At 35.2% G+C, this 19,776-nt stretch overlaps 1 protein-coding gene across 4 annotated transcripts in view; it reads right to left on the bottom strand.

Moving 5' to 3' along the window:
• Positions 1-300: 300 nt before the first annotated feature.
• The window catches only part of LOC135224338 (uncharacterized), a 227,642-nt gene continuing 208,166 nt past the window's right edge, over positions 301-19,776 (bottom strand). For all 4 annotated transcript variants that reach the window (XM_064263245.1, XM_064263246.1, XM_064263242.1 and 1 more), the window contains 2 exons: positions 10,842-11,988; positions 301-2,432 (listed from right to left, as the gene is read on the bottom strand). In XM_064263245.1, coding sequence (XP_064119315.1) covers positions 887-2,432; positions 10,842-11,974 — 2,679 coding nt within the window. In that variant the 5' untranslated portion in view covers positions 11,975-11,988 and the 3' untranslated portion in view covers positions 301-886. The remainder of the gene's footprint in view (positions 2,433-10,841; positions 11,989-19,776) is intronic.

Genomic DNA, 19,776 nt, shown 5'->3' with positions numbered 1-19,776 from the left:
ATATTCCTATTGTTAAAGGACCTCAGGTTTGTATAGTTAGGAAAAATACAATTTTTGACAAATTGTTATATCTGGCAGTAGATGGAAGATATTCAGGAGCAAGATGTAGAAAATCATAACCCATTACTTAAGACCCAGTGGGAATTCAAGAAAAATGTGTTTAAGATAGAAGAGTGGAGGGAATTCTAGATGTCTTTGTAGTGGGAAATATATGAAATAAAGCCAGCCTCTCTCGGGCTAGTTATTTTCTAATAAAGCAATGGATAATTAATCTGAAGTAAGGATAATAAAATTAAAATATCAGTAAACATTTCCAAGGTTTAACCAAACAGCTTATAACAAATTTACACTTACCTGATTACAGTTAAACCATAAAATAACTACATTATAGTTACCTTTCTAAATTTTTGAAAACAAAAACTGTGTACATACATATAGGTCATGATCATAATGAAAATTTATTTGACAGGGATTGTGCTATACTCTTTAAAGGTTGTCCCATAAAGGGGGGGGCGCCATTTCATGGACAAGACACATTTAGAAAGCCCATAAGTGTACCATAACTTTCAGTAGGTACATTTTACTTTTCGAAACACTACAAGTGGAAAATACACATGAGGCTAACATGAGCAATTCCATGAAAAATCACAGTACATAGAAAAGAAACTTTTAGGCACTTTATATTCTCTAGTTTTTTCAACAATAAATACCATATTTTTTTTATAATTTTATATGTTCAGTAAAATTTTCTATACTGCACATTTCACTAGGTTATGGGCAGGTACAATATTATTATGTACATTTTAGATAAATTTGAGCAGATTTTAAAAAATACAGGTACTGTACACTATATCAACATAAAAGTAATAAAAACTATGGCAGTGTGTTAAGAACAAAGTTTATTAATGATTTTCTTTATTTGGTTAGAATCCATTTTTTCTTTGATATTTTGCACTACCAAAGTACCTTCTCTGTTTGTCACTTCTTCCAAAAATTTTCTAAGCAGCATTAAATCTTTATGAGCCAGAGCACTAATACCTCTCATCTCTCTATTTTGATGCAACATTTTTGAACCAAAGTAAGCACTTCGTTCTAAAGTCCTATCATCAGAGCATTCCATTCCTGATGGAGGCATCAACTGGGGCACTGTTCTACACTGGGTAATTATCTGTTCATCCTGGGACACTCCTGATCCATAAAACATAGAGTTGCTCGAGTAATGTGGAGCAGCAGATTCCATCATGCTCATGTGCATGGCCATACAAAGTCGTTTTTGTATATCTCCAAGTTTTACACAGTCCAAGGTGGACCATGATGCAACTTTTTCCTTGAATTTGCTTGACTGACCTCCATAAGGAGCCATCTGAGAAATAGTAAGAGTTGCTAATCTCTCCTCTACAGCAATAACTTCTTCTTCATTTAATTTTAATGTAATTGAAGCCAAGTCCTCAACGTGAAGCAACAATGCATCCAAAAGTTTCAATATTTCTGGGAATAACAATGAGGCATTATATGTCCCATGCTTCCATGTAATGTATTTCAGCAGTAGATTTACATACTTATTTCTAAGAACATCAATTTTTTCCATTTCTTGAATTACCCTCTTTAATGGTGTATACATCAGGATACAACTTGCTATGACACCCATTGGCCAGTCAAATCCTAATTTTGCAGCAATGCAGTGTAATTCATAGGTTCTAGTAACAAAGGATTGTGGGAATACTTGCATTAAGTCTGAAACATGTATTACAGGATGGTTGGCTTTATTAGTTCCTCCTGGAATGTGCCAACATCCAGCATCTTTATTGAATAAATATAAACTAGTGCACTGTATGGCACGCAGTGTACATCCATCCAGTAAAGCAATCTGGTCATGCATGACTAAATTCAAAAAATCTTCATTCTTAAAAACAAAGAAAAAATGACGTAAGACACAATTCAAATGAATATCCATGTAGTCTAAAGGTGTAAATCCTTTACTTTTATATAAAGTCTCAGGAAGAGATATAGTTAACATGGCATCGGACACACTTTTAATGAGATGATTAATGTGCCCAATTTCATGTGGCTCTAAAAACTTCTCAATAGATGATTTATCTAGAGAATAGGGAGAAAGGTCAGGGTCCCTTATATATTTGAGGAGGGTGTCAAGGTCTGGCAATTTCCCATTTTCATCTAAGTAACCACTAGAACAGTCTTCTTCTTCTAAATCGGAGTCCTGTGATCCTTGAAGACTCAAGTCTCCTACATTGATGTCGGAAGATGTGCTTTCACTACTTGTGTACCGCCTTCCTCGTTTCTGATTTGGTCTTGCTTTTGATTTTTCTGTCATGTGAGGTTTTGTACTTTGTCTGCAGACATCAGGGGGACCATTGGTCTTTGAATACTCTTCTACAAGTTCTTGGTGGGCCATATTAAAAGGGTCATAAGGCCTGAAAAAAGTTCAACATTAATTAGCATATTGTATAAATAAAAACTGATAAACATATTGAGTCTTGCAACTAAAAACAGAGCAATACAGTATTGAATATTTCCTGGAAACAAGATCAACATGACATTGCAAATTTGTAGACCATGCCACTGGCTGTATACAAATACCACATTGTGAAGGAGTTAAATCAACCAAAATATCTGATGTTATACTGTATCTTTTATCCTGTTGTCAGGACCACAATTAATATTGCATTTTTCTCAATATGAATGATGAATAGCTATCCCATACATCTAATAGTTCACCTTCTTCCCACTTTTCACTACTTTAGTATTTTTTTTCTTATTAGGACACTTCTAACCCTTAAACGCCGAAGTGGTAAAAAAAAAAATTGTCTCCCGTGTGCCGGAGGTGTTTCGGAGTGAGCGCGGAAGCGGAAAAAATATTTTTTTCAAAAAATCACAGCGCGCTTAGTTTTCAAGATTAAGAGTTCATTTTTGGCTCCTTTTTTTGTCATTGGCTGAAGTTTAGTAAGCAACCATCAGAAATGAAAAAGATTATCATCATAATATATAAATAATGCGATATATGATAGCGCAAAAACGAAATTTCATATATAATTATATTCAAATCGCGCTGTGCGCAAAACGGTTAAAGGTAACAAGTTACTTTTATTTTTGTTGTAATGTACACTAAATTGCAATCATTTTGGTATATAACACATTGTAATACGATAAAAGCAACACAGAGAAAATATTATCACAAAATAATGCATGAATTCGTAACGCGCGGACATAAACAAATATTTTTTTCAAAAATTCACCATAAATCTAAATATTATCCTAGAGACTTCCAATTTCTTTCAAAATGAAGAAAAATTATTGAATATTACTATACTGTAAGAGTACTATTAGCTTACAATTACAGTTTTCGACCATATCTGACGAGTTAAAGTTGACCGATTGTCGAATTTTTATATATATATTTTTTTATATGCAATTATTTCGGAAATAAGAAAAGCTACAACCTTCAAATATTTTTCGTTTTATTCTACATGAAATTGCACACATTTTCATATATAAAACTCTATGAAATGACTAATATGAAACGGAGCAAATATTCCGAGAATGGGACGTACACATTTCGGAGATTTGTGGCGGAGAATCCGCACGCGGAGGGAAGTTTAAGTTTTTTTTTTTAATTCACCATAAATCTAAATATTGTGCTAGAGACTTCGAATTTGTTTCAAGATGAAGATAAATGACTGAATATTACTAGACTGTAAGAGTTTTAGCTTACAATTGCGTATTTTGACCATTTCGGTAGAGTCAAAGTTGACCGAACGTGGTTTTCTTTCTATTTATCGTGATTTATATGCAAATATTTCAAAAATGAGAAAAGCTACAACCTTCAATTATTTTTTGTTGTATTCTACACGAAATTGCGCACATTTTCATATATAAAACTTTATGTAACGGCTAATTTAAAATGGTGCAAACATTACCACAATCGCACGTATGATTTTTTCGGAAGAGTTACCGCGCGGACGTAAAGAAAATGTAATTTTTTTCATAAATTCACCATAAATCGAAATATTGTGCTAGAGACTTCCAATTTGTTGCAATATGAAGGTAAATGATTGAATATTACTAGAATATAAGCGTTTTAGCTTACAATTGCGTTTTTCGACCATTTCGGTAGAGTCAAAGTTGACCGAAGGTTGAAAATTTGTCACTTATCATTTTGTATTGTGCATGAAATTGCGCACATTTCCATATATAAAACTTTATGTAACGGCTAATTTTAAAATGGTGCAAATATTACCACAATCCCATGTATGATTTTTTTCGGAAGAGTTACTGCGCGGACGCAAGGAAAACGTTTTTTCATAAATTCACCATAAATCGAAATATTGTGCTAGAGACTTCCAATTAGTTGCAAAATTAAGTTAAATGATTGAATATTACTAAAATATAAGATTTTTAGCTTACAATTGCGTTTTTCGACCATTTCGGCAGAGTCAAATTTGACCGAAGGTTGAAATTTTGGCACTTATCGTTATTTATATGAAAATATCTCAAAATTGATAAAAGCTACAATCATGAGTATTTTTTTTGTATTCTACATAAAAATGCGCACATTTTCATATATAATACTCCATGTAACGGCTAATTTAAAATGGTACAAAAATTATGTCAAAGTGACAAAATAATTTCCGAGATGTGTCACAGATACTTTTGAGTGCGGTAAGAAAGAAATTCGCGCTTGTGCGCCTGTGTAACGACTGTAAACAAAACAACACCTTGATCCGTGAACTCCCAGCATCCCCCAAGGCGCGTGATTCAAGAGTTTTCGGCTGGTAGGCCTAAAAGTATTTTTCCGCGAATTTTTAAAAAAACTTTTGTATGCGATGTAAAATACGTCCAGTCGGCACCCGAGAGACAAAAAATGTCGACGTAAAATACGTCTAGTCGGCGTTTAAGGGCTAACCTTGTATTTACAATACCTCAGGCCCAATAAAAAAAATGCTAAAAGTTCTGCTGATGAAACAGTTGCATTATTATTATATGTACATCTCATTTTTTCAACTGATATCATCCCCCTCAGACCTGAATCTAAATTTTTTTTTCTTATATGAAGGTATCAAAATTGCTTTCTTAGACATTCAAGCTGTTGAATGTGTCCATTACCAGCTAAATTCAGTATTTAATTGTTTTTGCAAACGGGCTATGGTTAACTGCTCTACTACTACTACTAGTATAGTTAAACTAAGCCTTTTAGGCTGCTAAGGCATTGGTCGCGTATGGCTGGGATTTTTCACACTGTTGCCACGTCTCCCCAGGTACTTCCGCCACATCTATCTCTCTCTCTCTCTCTCCGACTTATTTTTGTTCTCCTTTTGACTTTTTTCCATGGTGTATCTCTCATTCACAGACTTATCTTGTTCTCATTTTGACTTTTTTTCCACACCACCATGGAGGTAAAAGTCTAGGTGCGTTTTTTTTATAGAGGTTTCCCCAGTAGACCTAATCCTCTCCATGGTGTCTAATTAGAAGATTCGGGTCTGAGCTCTCCTTGATGTTGATGACAAATGCCTCTTATAAATCTCTCAACTGCTACATCCTGCTTTGCATCTTGTTCCTTAAGTTTCTCCGTGTTTTATTGCCTACTTCCAGCTTTCCACTTGTCACAGTGCTTAAAGCTTCCTTGACCAAATGCTTAAGTTCAGCAACTATAAAAGTGTTTTTCTTGGAAATGTAAGTTTTTACCTGAGCCCATATAAGCTCTTATCGGGTTGTAATGACTGGTATGGGGGAATTCATACAACTATGTCCTGCTTCTGAAGCAAGTGTGTCAATCACAAAAGTTCTTTCATTACACTTTTTGGCGAGGTCATAGAGCTCCTCCACTTTCAGCATGCCATCACTTGGATGTGCACCATTCTTTATCAACCAGTCCTTTATCACTGCTTAACTCCAAAATGACGAGTTTCAAGCACCAACGAGTGGTAGGATGCATTGTCCATCACAATTACAGACTTCAGTGGGATGTTAGGTAACAACCGAGTCTTAAACCATTGCTCGAAAACTGCAGCATTCATCTGATAGTGATAATCACCAATATTTTTTTGCTTGAACAAATAGTTCAGCATTCTTGACAGCCTTATTTTGTTCCTGCATGAAGAATGATGAGGTGATTTCCTTTTCCAGTAGGCGGCTTTACTCCTGTTGGTTGTTTGGAGGCCAAGTCAATCCAACATTTTGCAACAATGTATTTCTGATTAACCCAGGTTGCGTCAAGGAAAACAAAGTTTTCAAAGACTGTCTAACTTGCCACACCGCTCTCAAAAATCTTGTGCGTGCAACGGCAACATCACTTCGTTCCACAAGGAACTTGCAAAAATCGGAAGCCATTCTGCAACAGAACTCTTCGAAGTGACTCAATGCTGCCATTTGTAAGATATTCTCTCTTTTAGCTCTTCCGTGACTTTGTAGAGTGTAAGGATTTCATTTGTTTCGTAAAATTCCTATATGTACACTTCTCAAGATACACTTATCAAAGTCATCAAAATTCGTAACCGTTGTAGGCTGAGGTTTTGTCGGTGAATAGAAGAGTGGTTTCTTGTGTTCAGCCTCTGACCACCATTCTTGATTCTCTCCTTTCACTTACTTTGGTGGCTTTGGCTGTCTGAGTAAGAGCTTGAGTTGGTGGTAACAAAGGTCCGCCATTGGCCTTTTCATCTAAAAAGTATCGATTCACATTATAAATTATTTCCTTCGCTTAACTGTGCAGGCTGGGGCAGCGAGAAGTGGGAGATGTTTCCATGCTGGGTCAGTGACATGGAATGACCTTGTCTGGGTGAGGTGGCAACGGAGCACAAACCCAGCATAGCGGTACTGTCAAATCTCAGGAGAACATTTTTAATAATATTCTTTTTCCCATCATAAACTTAGTTTTTCTTAAACATATGAAGTTTTATTATAAGACAGATACTATCAGACATTTTGTCATTACAGTCATGGTGTATTTATAGAATTGTGGCAACTGTGCGGAAAATCCTGGCTAAAGAAGGCCAATGCCTTAGTGGCCAAAAGGCTGAGTTTGACTCTATATAGATGTAAACTCAAATCTGCCCAATTTCTGATAAATTAAAGTTTGCACTGATTTTTTTGCAATTAAGAAACATATTTCAAGAATTTCTTATATGTTCTGACATAAACGTAACACAAGATGAAATTAATTAGAATTCTTAGCTTTTGTACTGGAACATAATTATTTCAACATTTTAAACTTTTTGTGACATTTATGTGACCAAACATAACTTTTTCAGATGGAAGTTTTTGAAATTTGCTGCAAAACTTTGACCCAACACATTCAATAGCTTCACTGAGCGTCTGCTCTCCAGAAAACCATACATGAATGTTTTTCTTTTAGGCTTTTCTTTGCTAACTAATGTACAAATCACTGACACACGAAGTCTCTTGTGTATTAACACTAAAGAAACTACACAGGAAGTGCATAACTCTTAGATCAACCACAGATGGAGACATAGAAGGATACTTTTTTGTCCACCAAATGCTTCAGCTACTGCAATACCCAAAATAAATTTGTGCCAAGCAAAGCAAATTTTTGAATTAAAACATCGAAGTCTGGATCTGTTATAATGGATTAGGTTATTGTGTGTCAGAATTTTTTAAACTAATGAATTCCCTATTAAAAAAAAAAAAAGCTTTAATTGGACTCCATCACAAACAGCAGTCTGCTATTGGCTGCCAATCAGCAGAAAGGATTGTAGGAGAAACAAAGACTATGATAGATGGCCATAAGTTACAAGGAACTCAAAGCATGCAATCACACTTTCACCATAAAGCCACTTTTATGGCTCAAGGCAAAATAAAAAGCAAAGAATAAAAAAAAATAATTAGAGATATTATTCTCAAGACATTCACTAACCACTCACTAACTATTCACTGAATACTTACTAAACATTCACTAAACCTTAAACACTCACTAAACATTCACTGAATACTTGCACACTAAATATTCATAAAACACTAACATTCACAAAACATTCACTAAAACCCTAAAGACTCACTAGACATTCACCAAGAACTTACATACTAATACTTAGACAATGAACATTTACTAAACTCTAACATTCACAAGGCATTCACTTAACACTCAATAAACATTCACTGACCATCTACACACACACTAACATTCACAAAACACTCACTAAAACCCTACATCACTAAAAATTCAATGAATACTCACACAATAAACATTCACTAAGCACTCGCTATACATTCACTGAAATACTAACACAATAAACATTCAATAGCATTCATAAAACATTCACTAAACCCTAAACTAAACATTCACTAAAGAATTTCTCATAAACATTTGCTTAACACTTACTCATGAAACATTAACAATAAAAAAATTCAAAATCGCACTAATCCCCTGTTAAATTTTGCCAGTTACCAGACCTTTAAAGATGGCTGCAAGTCTTTGCAGCGCCACCCCAGTGGAAAACCACCGAACTACGTATGTAGTATCTGGTATAGAGATCAGACCTTTAAAGATGGCTGCAAGTCTTTGCAGCGCCACCCCAGTGGAAAACCACCGAACTACGTATGTAGTATCTGGTATAGAGATCACAACTCCAAGTATAAACCCTCTATGAATGCAAACCTCTCGCTTGAATGGTTTGTGGGCACATAAACCAAAACACATATCACACGCCTAAGATATAAAGGGAAAGCCTAACAATTGTCCTCCTCACCTGTCAAGCAGAATCATTGCCCTTGACGGCTTATATAGACGAAAAACATACTGATGCTATGAGGGTACTCCCAGACAAATAATAATATTTGTATTTTTAAAATATGAAAATAACTGCACTTTAAATTTTGTTTGTACATTCCTAGCTCCACAAATTTGTCATCCAACTGAAGATCTTGGATAATGTAACTTTATTTATTATGACTTTATGGCAAAAGGTCAATTGGCATTGTACCTTATACTGTAAGGCATTTAAGGTGTACCAACAATTCAAGTTACCAGTCTTGAGATTTCACAGGTAAGTTGAGGCCTTTTGTGTAACTTCTAACACATATGTAACTTTAGTAAATCTTAAATCCTGCTCTGAAACTGAAAAATTATATTCTTGGTGATCTTATTGAAACTGATGAAGATGAAAAAATCTGGAAGACTTGGGTCTGCATAATCCTATCCTTGGGTATGTGTGTGTTCTCACAAGCCAAATAATTATATCTTGCTGTCTCAAGAAGTCTGGCAAAAAAAGAAGTGTATGTAATGACAAACTGCAATGAATTCCTCCTTGCATAGGAGAGTAGTTACAACAAAAACTCATTTTCATATGAATCACTTGGACAAATGCCTGAAAGGCTTTTTCATTATCCTAGAATATGCAAAGTAAGATCTGAGGAGGAATACATTATGTTTTGTAGAGCTCCCTTCAAAGGTTCCACATTAAAGTTAGAATTACCACAAATACAGCACCTAGGCTCATCTTACATTGACTCCAGGTGAACTGAGGAAACTGCTATTAGCATAAGAAAATCTTCTTCACAAGTCAGTGAAATCTCTCTAAGAACCAACATTTCTGCTTAAAGAGCAGGTGATGCTGGAACCCTAGTCTCCAGGGAAAATCAAGGAAAACTATCTTCATTCTCCTTGATTCAGCACTCATCAGCTCCCTCCCCCATCAGGTGAAGGGTAATGTAATCCTGTAAGTCTATGTCTTGTGGTCATTAGTTAGTTCTCCACAAACCTACTTTTGCATATCATTACCAAGGGTACCGTTATATTTGTAGATTACCCAGGCTTATCCATGGGCAAGTTGTTCTTCATATAGTCCAATATTCCCCCCTGCTTCCTTATATGTTATGCACTAATGAATCTGTTACATCACAATTCTGAATCCCAGCTGGTACAAACTCAAGTAAACACTCCATTAGATTCATCACCTACTGGAAAAATCTATTAAAATCTGGCCAACTTGGGAAATGCAAGTTGTCAACTAACCAGCAAAGTGGACAAATGAAGGTTTATTGCTCTTGTGGAAACTTGAAGAGCCACAGAGAAACTGCAGCATCCTGCCAAGAAATGATGGATGATAACACTTCCAAATAAACCTCAGGTTCAGTATTTCTTTGGTTGGTATCAGGAAATGTGCAAACTTTCACACAAAAGATGACAAGTTTTCACCTTTTTAGGATTACAATAAAAAAACATCCGTCTTGCAGGGAGCATTTGTCAGTACCCTTGGGCACAAAAGAAATACACAATAACCTGCAAGAATTTCTGTACATAAATAATGTCATGATTCAGAACACACACAATTATAAAATACAACAAATATTTGTGAATATAAATCCGCCCCCCCCCAAAAAAAAAAAAATACTGAATATGTAATAGCTACTATATACTATGTACATTCAGAAAGGTACTGTATATGACAATTACACTATGATGTAACAGGTGATAATGTTGCTGCCTAAGATACAAAACAACAAAAGAAACTTGGAAAATTAAGTGAATAATCTGTAATATGGTCAAGTATAGTGCAGGTAACAACAAAAACTTGCATCTACAAGACACTGACCCCCCCCCCCTTGGTTTGTGCCCCTAGCCTTTGAAATAATAATAATAAAATTCACTCCAAGGCGAATCTTATAAGGCTTCAAAATCTGCACAAATTTCCAAAAATTTCTCAGGAACTTACTTTTTTTTAACGTGGATTCCTAACCTGAAAAAAGAGAGCCCTTTGTAAAAGTAATGGGGTTGTTGGTTGTCCTCAGCATAACTGCATTAATTTACAAAATTTACAACACATCTGTATCCTGGATACATAAACTTAATCTAGAAAGTACTTAGTACTTACTGGGCTGATTCTTGATGGCTGATGTAACTGCTGGACATACTAACGCTACTAGTTTCACTCATTGAAGGTGATGGGCAGTTTCTGTATCCCTTGTCTTCCTGATTTGTCCCTGCTGTTAATCTTGCACTGAGTCGTGAAATAAGACTGGTTGGAGTTTCCCAGTTATCTGAAGTCGCTGAAGAGGTGGGGACATAGTTTCCTTCAGACCACACAGGAGAACTGTGGCCTGGCCTCTCCATGGAAGAAGAACGATCATAAGAGGTGGATGGCTGAGTTGGGCTAATGCCTCGTGGTGACCTTGGGGGATCTATGCGCTCTGTGGGTGGAGCAGCGCATGCTTTTAAAACTGAAGGATTACATGTACTGGGACTATGGTCTTCTTGAGGAATGGTTTGTGAATTTGAAGTGCCAGGACTGATGGAATGAGGACTGACTGATACTACTGGCACTCGCAACCCAGGGACTCGGTTGCTAAAATTCAACCCTTCTTCTACTGCAGACATGCTATGGTGAATATTATCAGAAAAAGAGGATGTGTGGGAGCTTCCATGGTGATCTGGAACATAACCTTTTTCTTTTAGGCCACCTAGGCCATAAAAGTTGATCCCATGTTGCACAGTTGCAGGACAATGATGTACTACACCAGGGTGAACTGGAGATCGGCACATGGGGCACCATTTGACGTCTTTTGTATAAGTTTCATGTCCTTCAGGTGTGTCTTCAGTTTCTCTGTAAGTACGTTTCTGAGATCGAATTACACTTTCACCAGAATCACGGACTGCTCTTGGCCATCCAGATAGATGAGATTTGTTTGTCATGTTAACAATGTTGCTGCTGCTGCTAGAAGCAACAGGAGACACTGATGTAGATGAGAGTGAAACTTCATTTCGAGAACGAAGTGGTGATATCCTTGTGTCAGGTGGCAAAATGTTTTCATACTGATTATCTATTCGAAGCTGCAGCGGAGAACTTTGAGATGGATTCAAGATAATTTGCTGTGACTGGTGGGTTTCACCCTCGGTTCTTATTACTGGATAAGGATAAAGGTGTTGGTCTGCAGAAACTACACCCCGGTGACCAGTGTTCTCCCCACTGGGTCCCCGAGAGCCTGTTGCTATTCCCAGCCTCACCATTTCTGCAGGAGCATCTGAAAGAAAAAAAAAAATTACCAATACAATTTTGAATACTTCTCGCTACCAATCATGGCATATTTTATTTATTTATTTTATTTTCAAGGGTTAAGGACACTGATGCCTTCTAATAAAAGAAAAATGGAATGGAAAGTTGCATGTGTAATATTCAGTGTATGCTGAAATGAAGGTACTATACTTAACCCTCTTACGCCGATTGGACGTATTAAACGTCGAGTCAAAATGTCTCCCGTATGCCGATTGGACGTATCATATGTCGGCTCAAAAAAGTTTTTTTAAAATTCGCGGAAAATACTTATAGGCCTACCAGCCGAAAACTTTTGTATCACGCGCCTTGTTGGGGGATGCTGGGAGTTCACGGATCAAGGCATTGTTTTGTTTACAATCGCTACGCAGGCGCGCAAGCGCGAATTTCTTTCTTATCGCACTAAAAAGTATCAGTGACACATCTCGGAAATTATTTCGTCACTTTGACATAATTTTTGCACCATTTTAAATTATCCTTTACATGAAGTATTATATATGAAAATGTGCGCAATTTCATGTAAAATACAACAAAAAAATACTCATGATTGTAGCTTTTATCAGTTTTGAAATATTTCCATATAAATAACGATAAGTGCCAAAATTTCAACCTTCGGTCAACTTTGACTCTACAGAAATGGTCGAGAAACGCAATTGTAAGCTAAAATTCTTATATTATAGTAATATTCAATCATTTGCCTTCATTTTGCAACAAATTGGACGTCTCTAGCACAATATTTCGATTTATGGTGAATTTATGAAAAAACTTTTTCCTTACGTTCGTGCGATAACTCTTCCGATAAATTTTTTCGTGCGATTGTCCTAATGTTTGCACCCTTTTAAATTTGCCGTTACATAAAGTTTTATATATGGAAATGTGCGCAATTTCATGCACAATACAACAATAAACAACCCATGGTTGTAGCTTTTATCAGTTTCGAAATATTTTCATATAAATAACGTTAAGTGCAAAAATTTCAACTTTCGGTCAATTTTGACTCTACCGAAATGGTCGAAAAACGCAATTGTAAGCTAAAACTCTTATATTCTAGTAATATTCAATCATTTACCTTCATTTTGCAACGACTTGGAAGTCTCTAGCACAATATTTCGATTTATGGTGAATTTATGAAAAAAAAAAAAAACATTTTCCTTACGTTCGCGCGGTAACTCTTCCAAAAAAATCAAATTTTTTTGTGTGATTGTCGAAGTGTTTGCACCATTTAAAATTAGCTGTTACATAAAGTTTTATATATGAAAATGTGCGCAATTTCATGTAGAATACAACTAAAAAGGATTGAAGGTTGTAGCTTTTCTCTTTTATCGAAATATTTGCATATAAATCACGATAAATAGAAAAAAAAACCACGTTCGGTCAAATTTGACTCTACCGAAATAGTTGAAAAACACAATTGTAAGCTAAAACTCTTACGGCCTAGTAATATTCCGTCATTTTTCTTCATTTTGAAACAAATTTGAAGTCTCTAGAACAATATTGTGATTTATGGTGAATTTTTGAAAAATATATTTACCTTCACTCCGCGCGCCGATTCGCGGCCGCAAGTCTCCGAAATACGTACATCGCATTATCCTAATATTTGCTCCATTTCATATTACCCTTTTTATAGAGTTTCATATATCAAAATGTGCGAAAATTCATGAAGAATTGAAGGTTGTAGCTTTTTCCATCTCCGAAATATGTGCATATAAAAAAATAAATATATAAAAATTTCGACATTCGGTCAAATTTAACTCGTCCGAAATGGTCGAAATCTGCAATTCTAATCTAAAACTCTTACAGCATCGGAATATTCAATCATTTTTCTTAATTTTGAAACAAATTGGAAGTCTCTAGAGCAATATTTAGAATTACGGTGAATTTTTGAAAATAACATTTTTTTACATCCGCGCGTTACGAATTCGTACATCATTTTGTGATAATATTTTTCCGGTGTTGCTTTTATTGTTTTACTATGTATTATATATCAAAAGGATTGCAATTTAGTGTACAATACAACGAAAAAAAAGTAACTCGTTAGCTTCGACCGTTTTTTGTACAGCGTGATTTGAATACAATTATCTATTATTTTTTTTTTTCGCTACCATATATCGCATTATTTACATATGATAATGATATTATTTTTCATTTCTGATGATTGGATACTAAACTTCAGGCAATGAAAAAAAAATGAGCCAAAAATGAACTCTTAATCTTCAAAACTAAGCGCGCTGTGATTTTTTGAAAAAATTATTTTTTCCGCTTTCGCGCTCACTCCAAACCGGCGCCGGCATACAGGAGAGGTTTTGATTTTTAGGGCTTCGGCGTAAGAGGGTTTAGTAGCTATACTTAAGTACATAAAATGATATAATGGTGGTATAACTAAAAATTCTTTCTTACTTCTACATGACTTTTTTCCAATTCTCAACTTCTACATGACTTTATTCCTATTCTCACAGTAAAAACTGGATTGTCAAAAATCAACTATGATTACCTCCAAACTGCTGAGCATACCCTTAATTATTTCTATGAAGCAACCTTTAAAATTATGACCTAAATCACAGATGAAGACTGCATATATAAGATGAAGTTTCTTTCACATTTCCAGTGGTCTTGTCCCCCCCCCCCCCCCATCCTACCACTTACATTCATAAAATTTCAAAGTATTCTATAGTCACAGAAAATTTGAGCATTTTTCTGACCAGATTAACTCACAATACCACCAATTATCAGCTATTTTAACATTTCACAAATTCCTCTCATTATACTGTGCAATTACTTTTGTATAAACCCTTCAGTATACACGTTTGCACAGCACGATGTCTATGTTACATTCAGTGAAACCACAAGTGAATGGGACTAGCCAGTGTATGAACACTACCGCAGTATTAGAGACCTTTAGTTACTGAATAGTTTAAATAATTTTACACACTGCGCAGTAACATGAATTACTAAAACACAAGACAAAAAATTGGTACAGCACAATAATTCTTATCTTATAAAAATTAAATTTGTTTTTAAAGTTTTAAATATTCTATTTTTTCATAAAACAAAACATAAGTCAGGGTGGACACTGCTTGGCAAGATGTTGAATGTTGCATACCTGTAAAATCTCTCTTCAAAGTAATATCTGACCTACATATATTTACAAGAACTTCAGCTTTCTTCAGATCCAAGGGTCATTTTAATACCAAAATTCAGCATCTTGTACGTATTTGGTCAACTCCTAGAAAAATACTACACTCCAAAACCATGTCACAACACTTCATTCGTTATCAAGTTGCAAGTTAACATCTACTTGCCGTGCCTAATACAGCTAACACTAACATAGACATTTCTCAACATTTTCAATAGACAAAGCATATACTGCAAAGTTAAAGTACATGTACTATGTATGAACCCTACAGCATATAAAGAATGTGAAAAGATTGCTAGCACTTCAACATCAAACACAGAAAACTCTGTTCCCAATTCATCAAGCATTTCCTGACAACATACACTGTACTTCTGGGATGAAATGTTTAAAAATCCTGATGCTACAAAGCTATACAGTATTTTTATGTAAAACACAGGTTAAGTGTTTTTCGTCACAGAATTGCCCAGTTAATTTTCAAAATCTTTAAAACTTTCGAGGGGGTAATTTATCTTTAAAAATAATAACATACAAATTCCCAGAAAACACTTTAAAATACAGCATAAAAGCTTTCCTACAATCAGGGCATTTGGATGCAAACCATAGAAGAGAACTTGAACCAAGTAAGACTTCAAATAGAAAATACATATCATGTTTAAAAGATTTTTGGCACTGCATAAAACCAAATAGATTGGATAGACTTTCTCATGCATGTAACCATGTAAGGGGAGAATCTTACGTAAAATTAATTATTCTGTAATGTGAACTCCTACGTCAAGTCATTAAAATCTTAATATAGTATACAAATAACATTAAGGTTGACATTTTACCTGAAATGAAGCAGTAACTTCAACTTTGTGAGAGAGAAGAGAGTTATGAAAACTATAGTCCTATTGCTGAATAAGGCCTTCAACGTTGCAGCATTTCATCAAATGATTATATATAGTTGAACTCTGGTAGCCAGACAAGACAAGAAAGGAACGAAAATCAGAGTCAAGTCATGAACCTGGACGACTCAAAATACGAGGTATTTAATTAGCCTAAACAAATGATACCGTTCTCGAGATAAATTGGCCGATTTTGAGCATCCACGAGTTGCATTTAGCAGCAGCAGCAGCAGTGCTAAGAAATAATGGGGCAATAAAACTCCCTTAAAAAGGTATTCCAGCCTTTGGCACTTCTGATCTTTAATGAGGAAAATGCAGACAGTTTTATGCGTCTCACATTTGGAATTCTGACATTTGCTAGTCAACAGAAACGGTAACAACCAGTTTGCAGAAGATAGTAAATTAAATTATAAAAGTTCTACCTCAACGCGAAGGCTTTAATGAGAGAGAGAGAGAGAGAGAGAGAGAGAGAGAGAGAGAGAGAGAGAGAGAGAGAGAGATGAGAGAGGAGGAGAGAGAGAGAGAGAGAGAGAGAGAGAGAGAGAGAGAGAGACCTTTAATGAGAACATAGTTCAGTAACTATGTGCCTCAATGTTCAAAGTGAGGTATAACCAAAAGACAGTATTTTTTTCGAAATATTTACTTAATATTTCGAGGGAACAACTGTTTTCTGTAAAGGTCTAGAAAAATCATAATTCAAGTGTTGGAAATTATTAAATTTAGACAGCAACAGCATGATAATAGCTAGCCTTTATAAATACTTTTCGATGTCACTCTTATAGAAATCCTGAAACTTTATGAGTAATACAATGAAAATTTATATGAATACACACACACACACACACACACACACACATATATAATATATATATATATATATATATATATATAATATATATATATATATATATATATATAAAATCACAAAAAAGGCACACAACTTCACTGTGTACACTCGACAAGAAAACTGAAGATACAGTTTTCATTAGCTTTCGTTCATCGAATTTCCCATTTGTTTTTACTGAAGACATAATATCGCTAAATTTAATCTAGAATATGAAAATACACTGCAAATTATATCATAGTAGTTAAAACTGCAAAACAAAACCGTTCAGATACTTAAAAACACGATATATGTCCGAAGTAATTGGAATTTCTCAGATGGATTCGTTCATAGAGATCTGGTAGATAGAATGTGAATTTCTGATTGTAGTACTATGTATCACGACGACAATATATACTCGTTTTCCTTCATAAACGGCGATATTATTGTATCATTGTTAGTGGTGAATGCAATTATTTTTAGTTTCTACAAACTCATGTTTGTATTCCAAAGCGTTTAAAGTTAGCTGACGTCAATGGCAGCCAATGTTGCTAAGGCTAAGGTAGGTTGAGCAAATCTAGTTGCATCCGCAAGAGCGTTTTCTATGATATGGAGGAGCCCTAGAACTTCGAGCGGGAAAGCGCAAGTCACTGGATACTGGCTTACGTAATGGATTTCACACTTTGATTACTTTGACGTTGACATGGATCGAATGCTAGTTGCTGTTTACAAAGCTACCGTCTTTAAACATGAATCTTTATCAAGGTTACAGTAGCATGTCAGCTCAAAGATGTTCTGGCTATATGCTCCCATTGCAAAGCAGTTCGTAGTAGCCTACAGCCCTACACGACTGCATTTCTTTGCTGCGAGGCTGAAAGATCTCCCAACACATCAGCATTATTTGCACGATATAAAACTTTAATTGCCTGTGCAATACATATTGGGTTATTTGTGGCAATAACTATTTTTACTTAACACAGCTTTTTTCGGGAATTATTTGTGGATGAAACCCGATTTTCAAAAGTACAGATTATATCAAGAGAGCAAGAATGACCGCAGCCTGTGTCTAAAATTTTCCACGTCTTTTTACAATCTTTGAATGTTATGGCAACTGTCGAATGAAATCAAGATTAGGGTATGAATTTCTTAGAGAATTGACTTGAATATTATGATCCTTCAAATTTTATCTAGCATAGTGCAGCACGATCTTGGCAGTCATATCATCCCGTTTCCCAGGTATCTGTACACCGACTCACCGCTCTTCATTCTGCCTTTCCCCGTCACAAGTCCGTCACCAATACTATAATTTCTCTCTCTCTCTCTCTCTCTCTCTCTCTCTCTCTCTCTCTCTCTCTCTCTCTCTCTCTCTCTCCACTTCTAAAACATACTTTAAAAATATATATTACCACTCAATCTCCCAAAGAAAATATAATGAAATTAAGTAGTTGTAAATAGGCCTAAGCTTTCACATAAGCAGATTTTGTTCTCTCTCTCTCTCTCTCTCTCTCTCTCTCTCTCTCTCTCTCTCTCTCTCTCTCTCTCTCTCTCTCTCTCTTTTAAAACACATTTGAAAAAATATTATCAATCAATCTTTCAAAGTAAATATAATGAATTAAGTATCACTACATATAGGCCTATGCTTGTGCTCTCTCTCTCTCTCTCTCTCTCACTTTTAAAACACATTTGAAAAAATATTATCACTCAATCTTTCAAAGTAAATATAATGAATTAAGTATCTCTATAGATAGGCCTATGCTTGTGCTCTCTCTTTCTCTTCTTCACTTCCAAGTTTTTTTTTTCTCTCTCTCCCCGCTTTTGAAACATTGGAAAAAAATATTGTCACCCAATCTCTCAAAGTAAATATAATGAATTAAGTATCTCTATCGATAGGCGTATGCTTGCGCGCTCTCTCTCTATCGTCATAATATTTCATTCTTTACTGTAATGTTCCTCACGATTTCCACAAGTACTGACCAAATTTTAAAACACTTTCTCTCATTGTTTAAGATCCGTCTTCAATTACGAATGAATGTTACGTCAGTTGAGTGTCAAACATTACTTATAAATAAGGTTTCACAGTAGGTTTTAAAGAAGGATGACCGATATTCTACCCTGAACTGACGTTACCAAACCAACATTAACGAATAATATAGAGCCTGTTTCTACATTCAAGTATAAATTATTGAAGGACCTCTACAGAATCTTTATGGTGTAAAGTTAATGGAAATCTAGAAAGCAACAAACGCTATGATTTTGAAGCTCCGCCCCCTTTCTAGAGTTGCCAGGTGTGGCATTATTGAACACTATATGTCCGAAGATTTAAAACAACTGTATCTTAACATTCCTTGCCGAGTGTACATTACTGCACTGGTACACGAAGACAAAGAATGTCTCAGAAAACTTGTTGTACAATGTAAATGAAAGAATCTGGAAACCAAACAATTCAGTCTTATTGAAGCCTAATACGAATATAATTATATATATATATATATATATATATATATATATATATATATATATATATATATATAAAACTCTTGAACTTCTTGACTTCAAAAAGAGGAAGATCCTAAGGTGATCAAATTCACAACTAAATCAAATAAAAGAATATTTTGGCCATTAAAATAAAAAAACAAAGCAAACACATCTTGACACACGAACACCACAAGTTCCACATTGAATTCAGCCAACAGCGAATCGATCATGTATGCGTACACTTTTCTCATCCTTGATTAAGGAGAGGTTTGCCGATGCAAGTGTTGGGAATTGAGACACACAGTTTTCTCCCCTTTCATTAACAGATACCCTTTCGGTTGAACGAACTGTGAACATGCAAAGGGCAGGAAACAGCTGTTGATTCACTTGGGGGTACATCTGTATTTGGAAGAGATCAATCACAGATATCTAAACGAGACAAAG

This window comes from Macrobrachium nipponense, chromosome 12 (assembly GCF_015104395.2).
Source record: "Macrobrachium nipponense isolate FS-2020 chromosome 12, ASM1510439v2, whole genome shotgun sequence".
Lineage (NCBI taxonomy): Eukaryota > Metazoa > Arthropoda > Malacostraca > Decapoda > Palaemonidae > Macrobrachium > Macrobrachium nipponense.
Note: the sequence above shows the minus strand (reverse complement) of the source record. Positions and strands in the feature narration are given on the sequence as shown.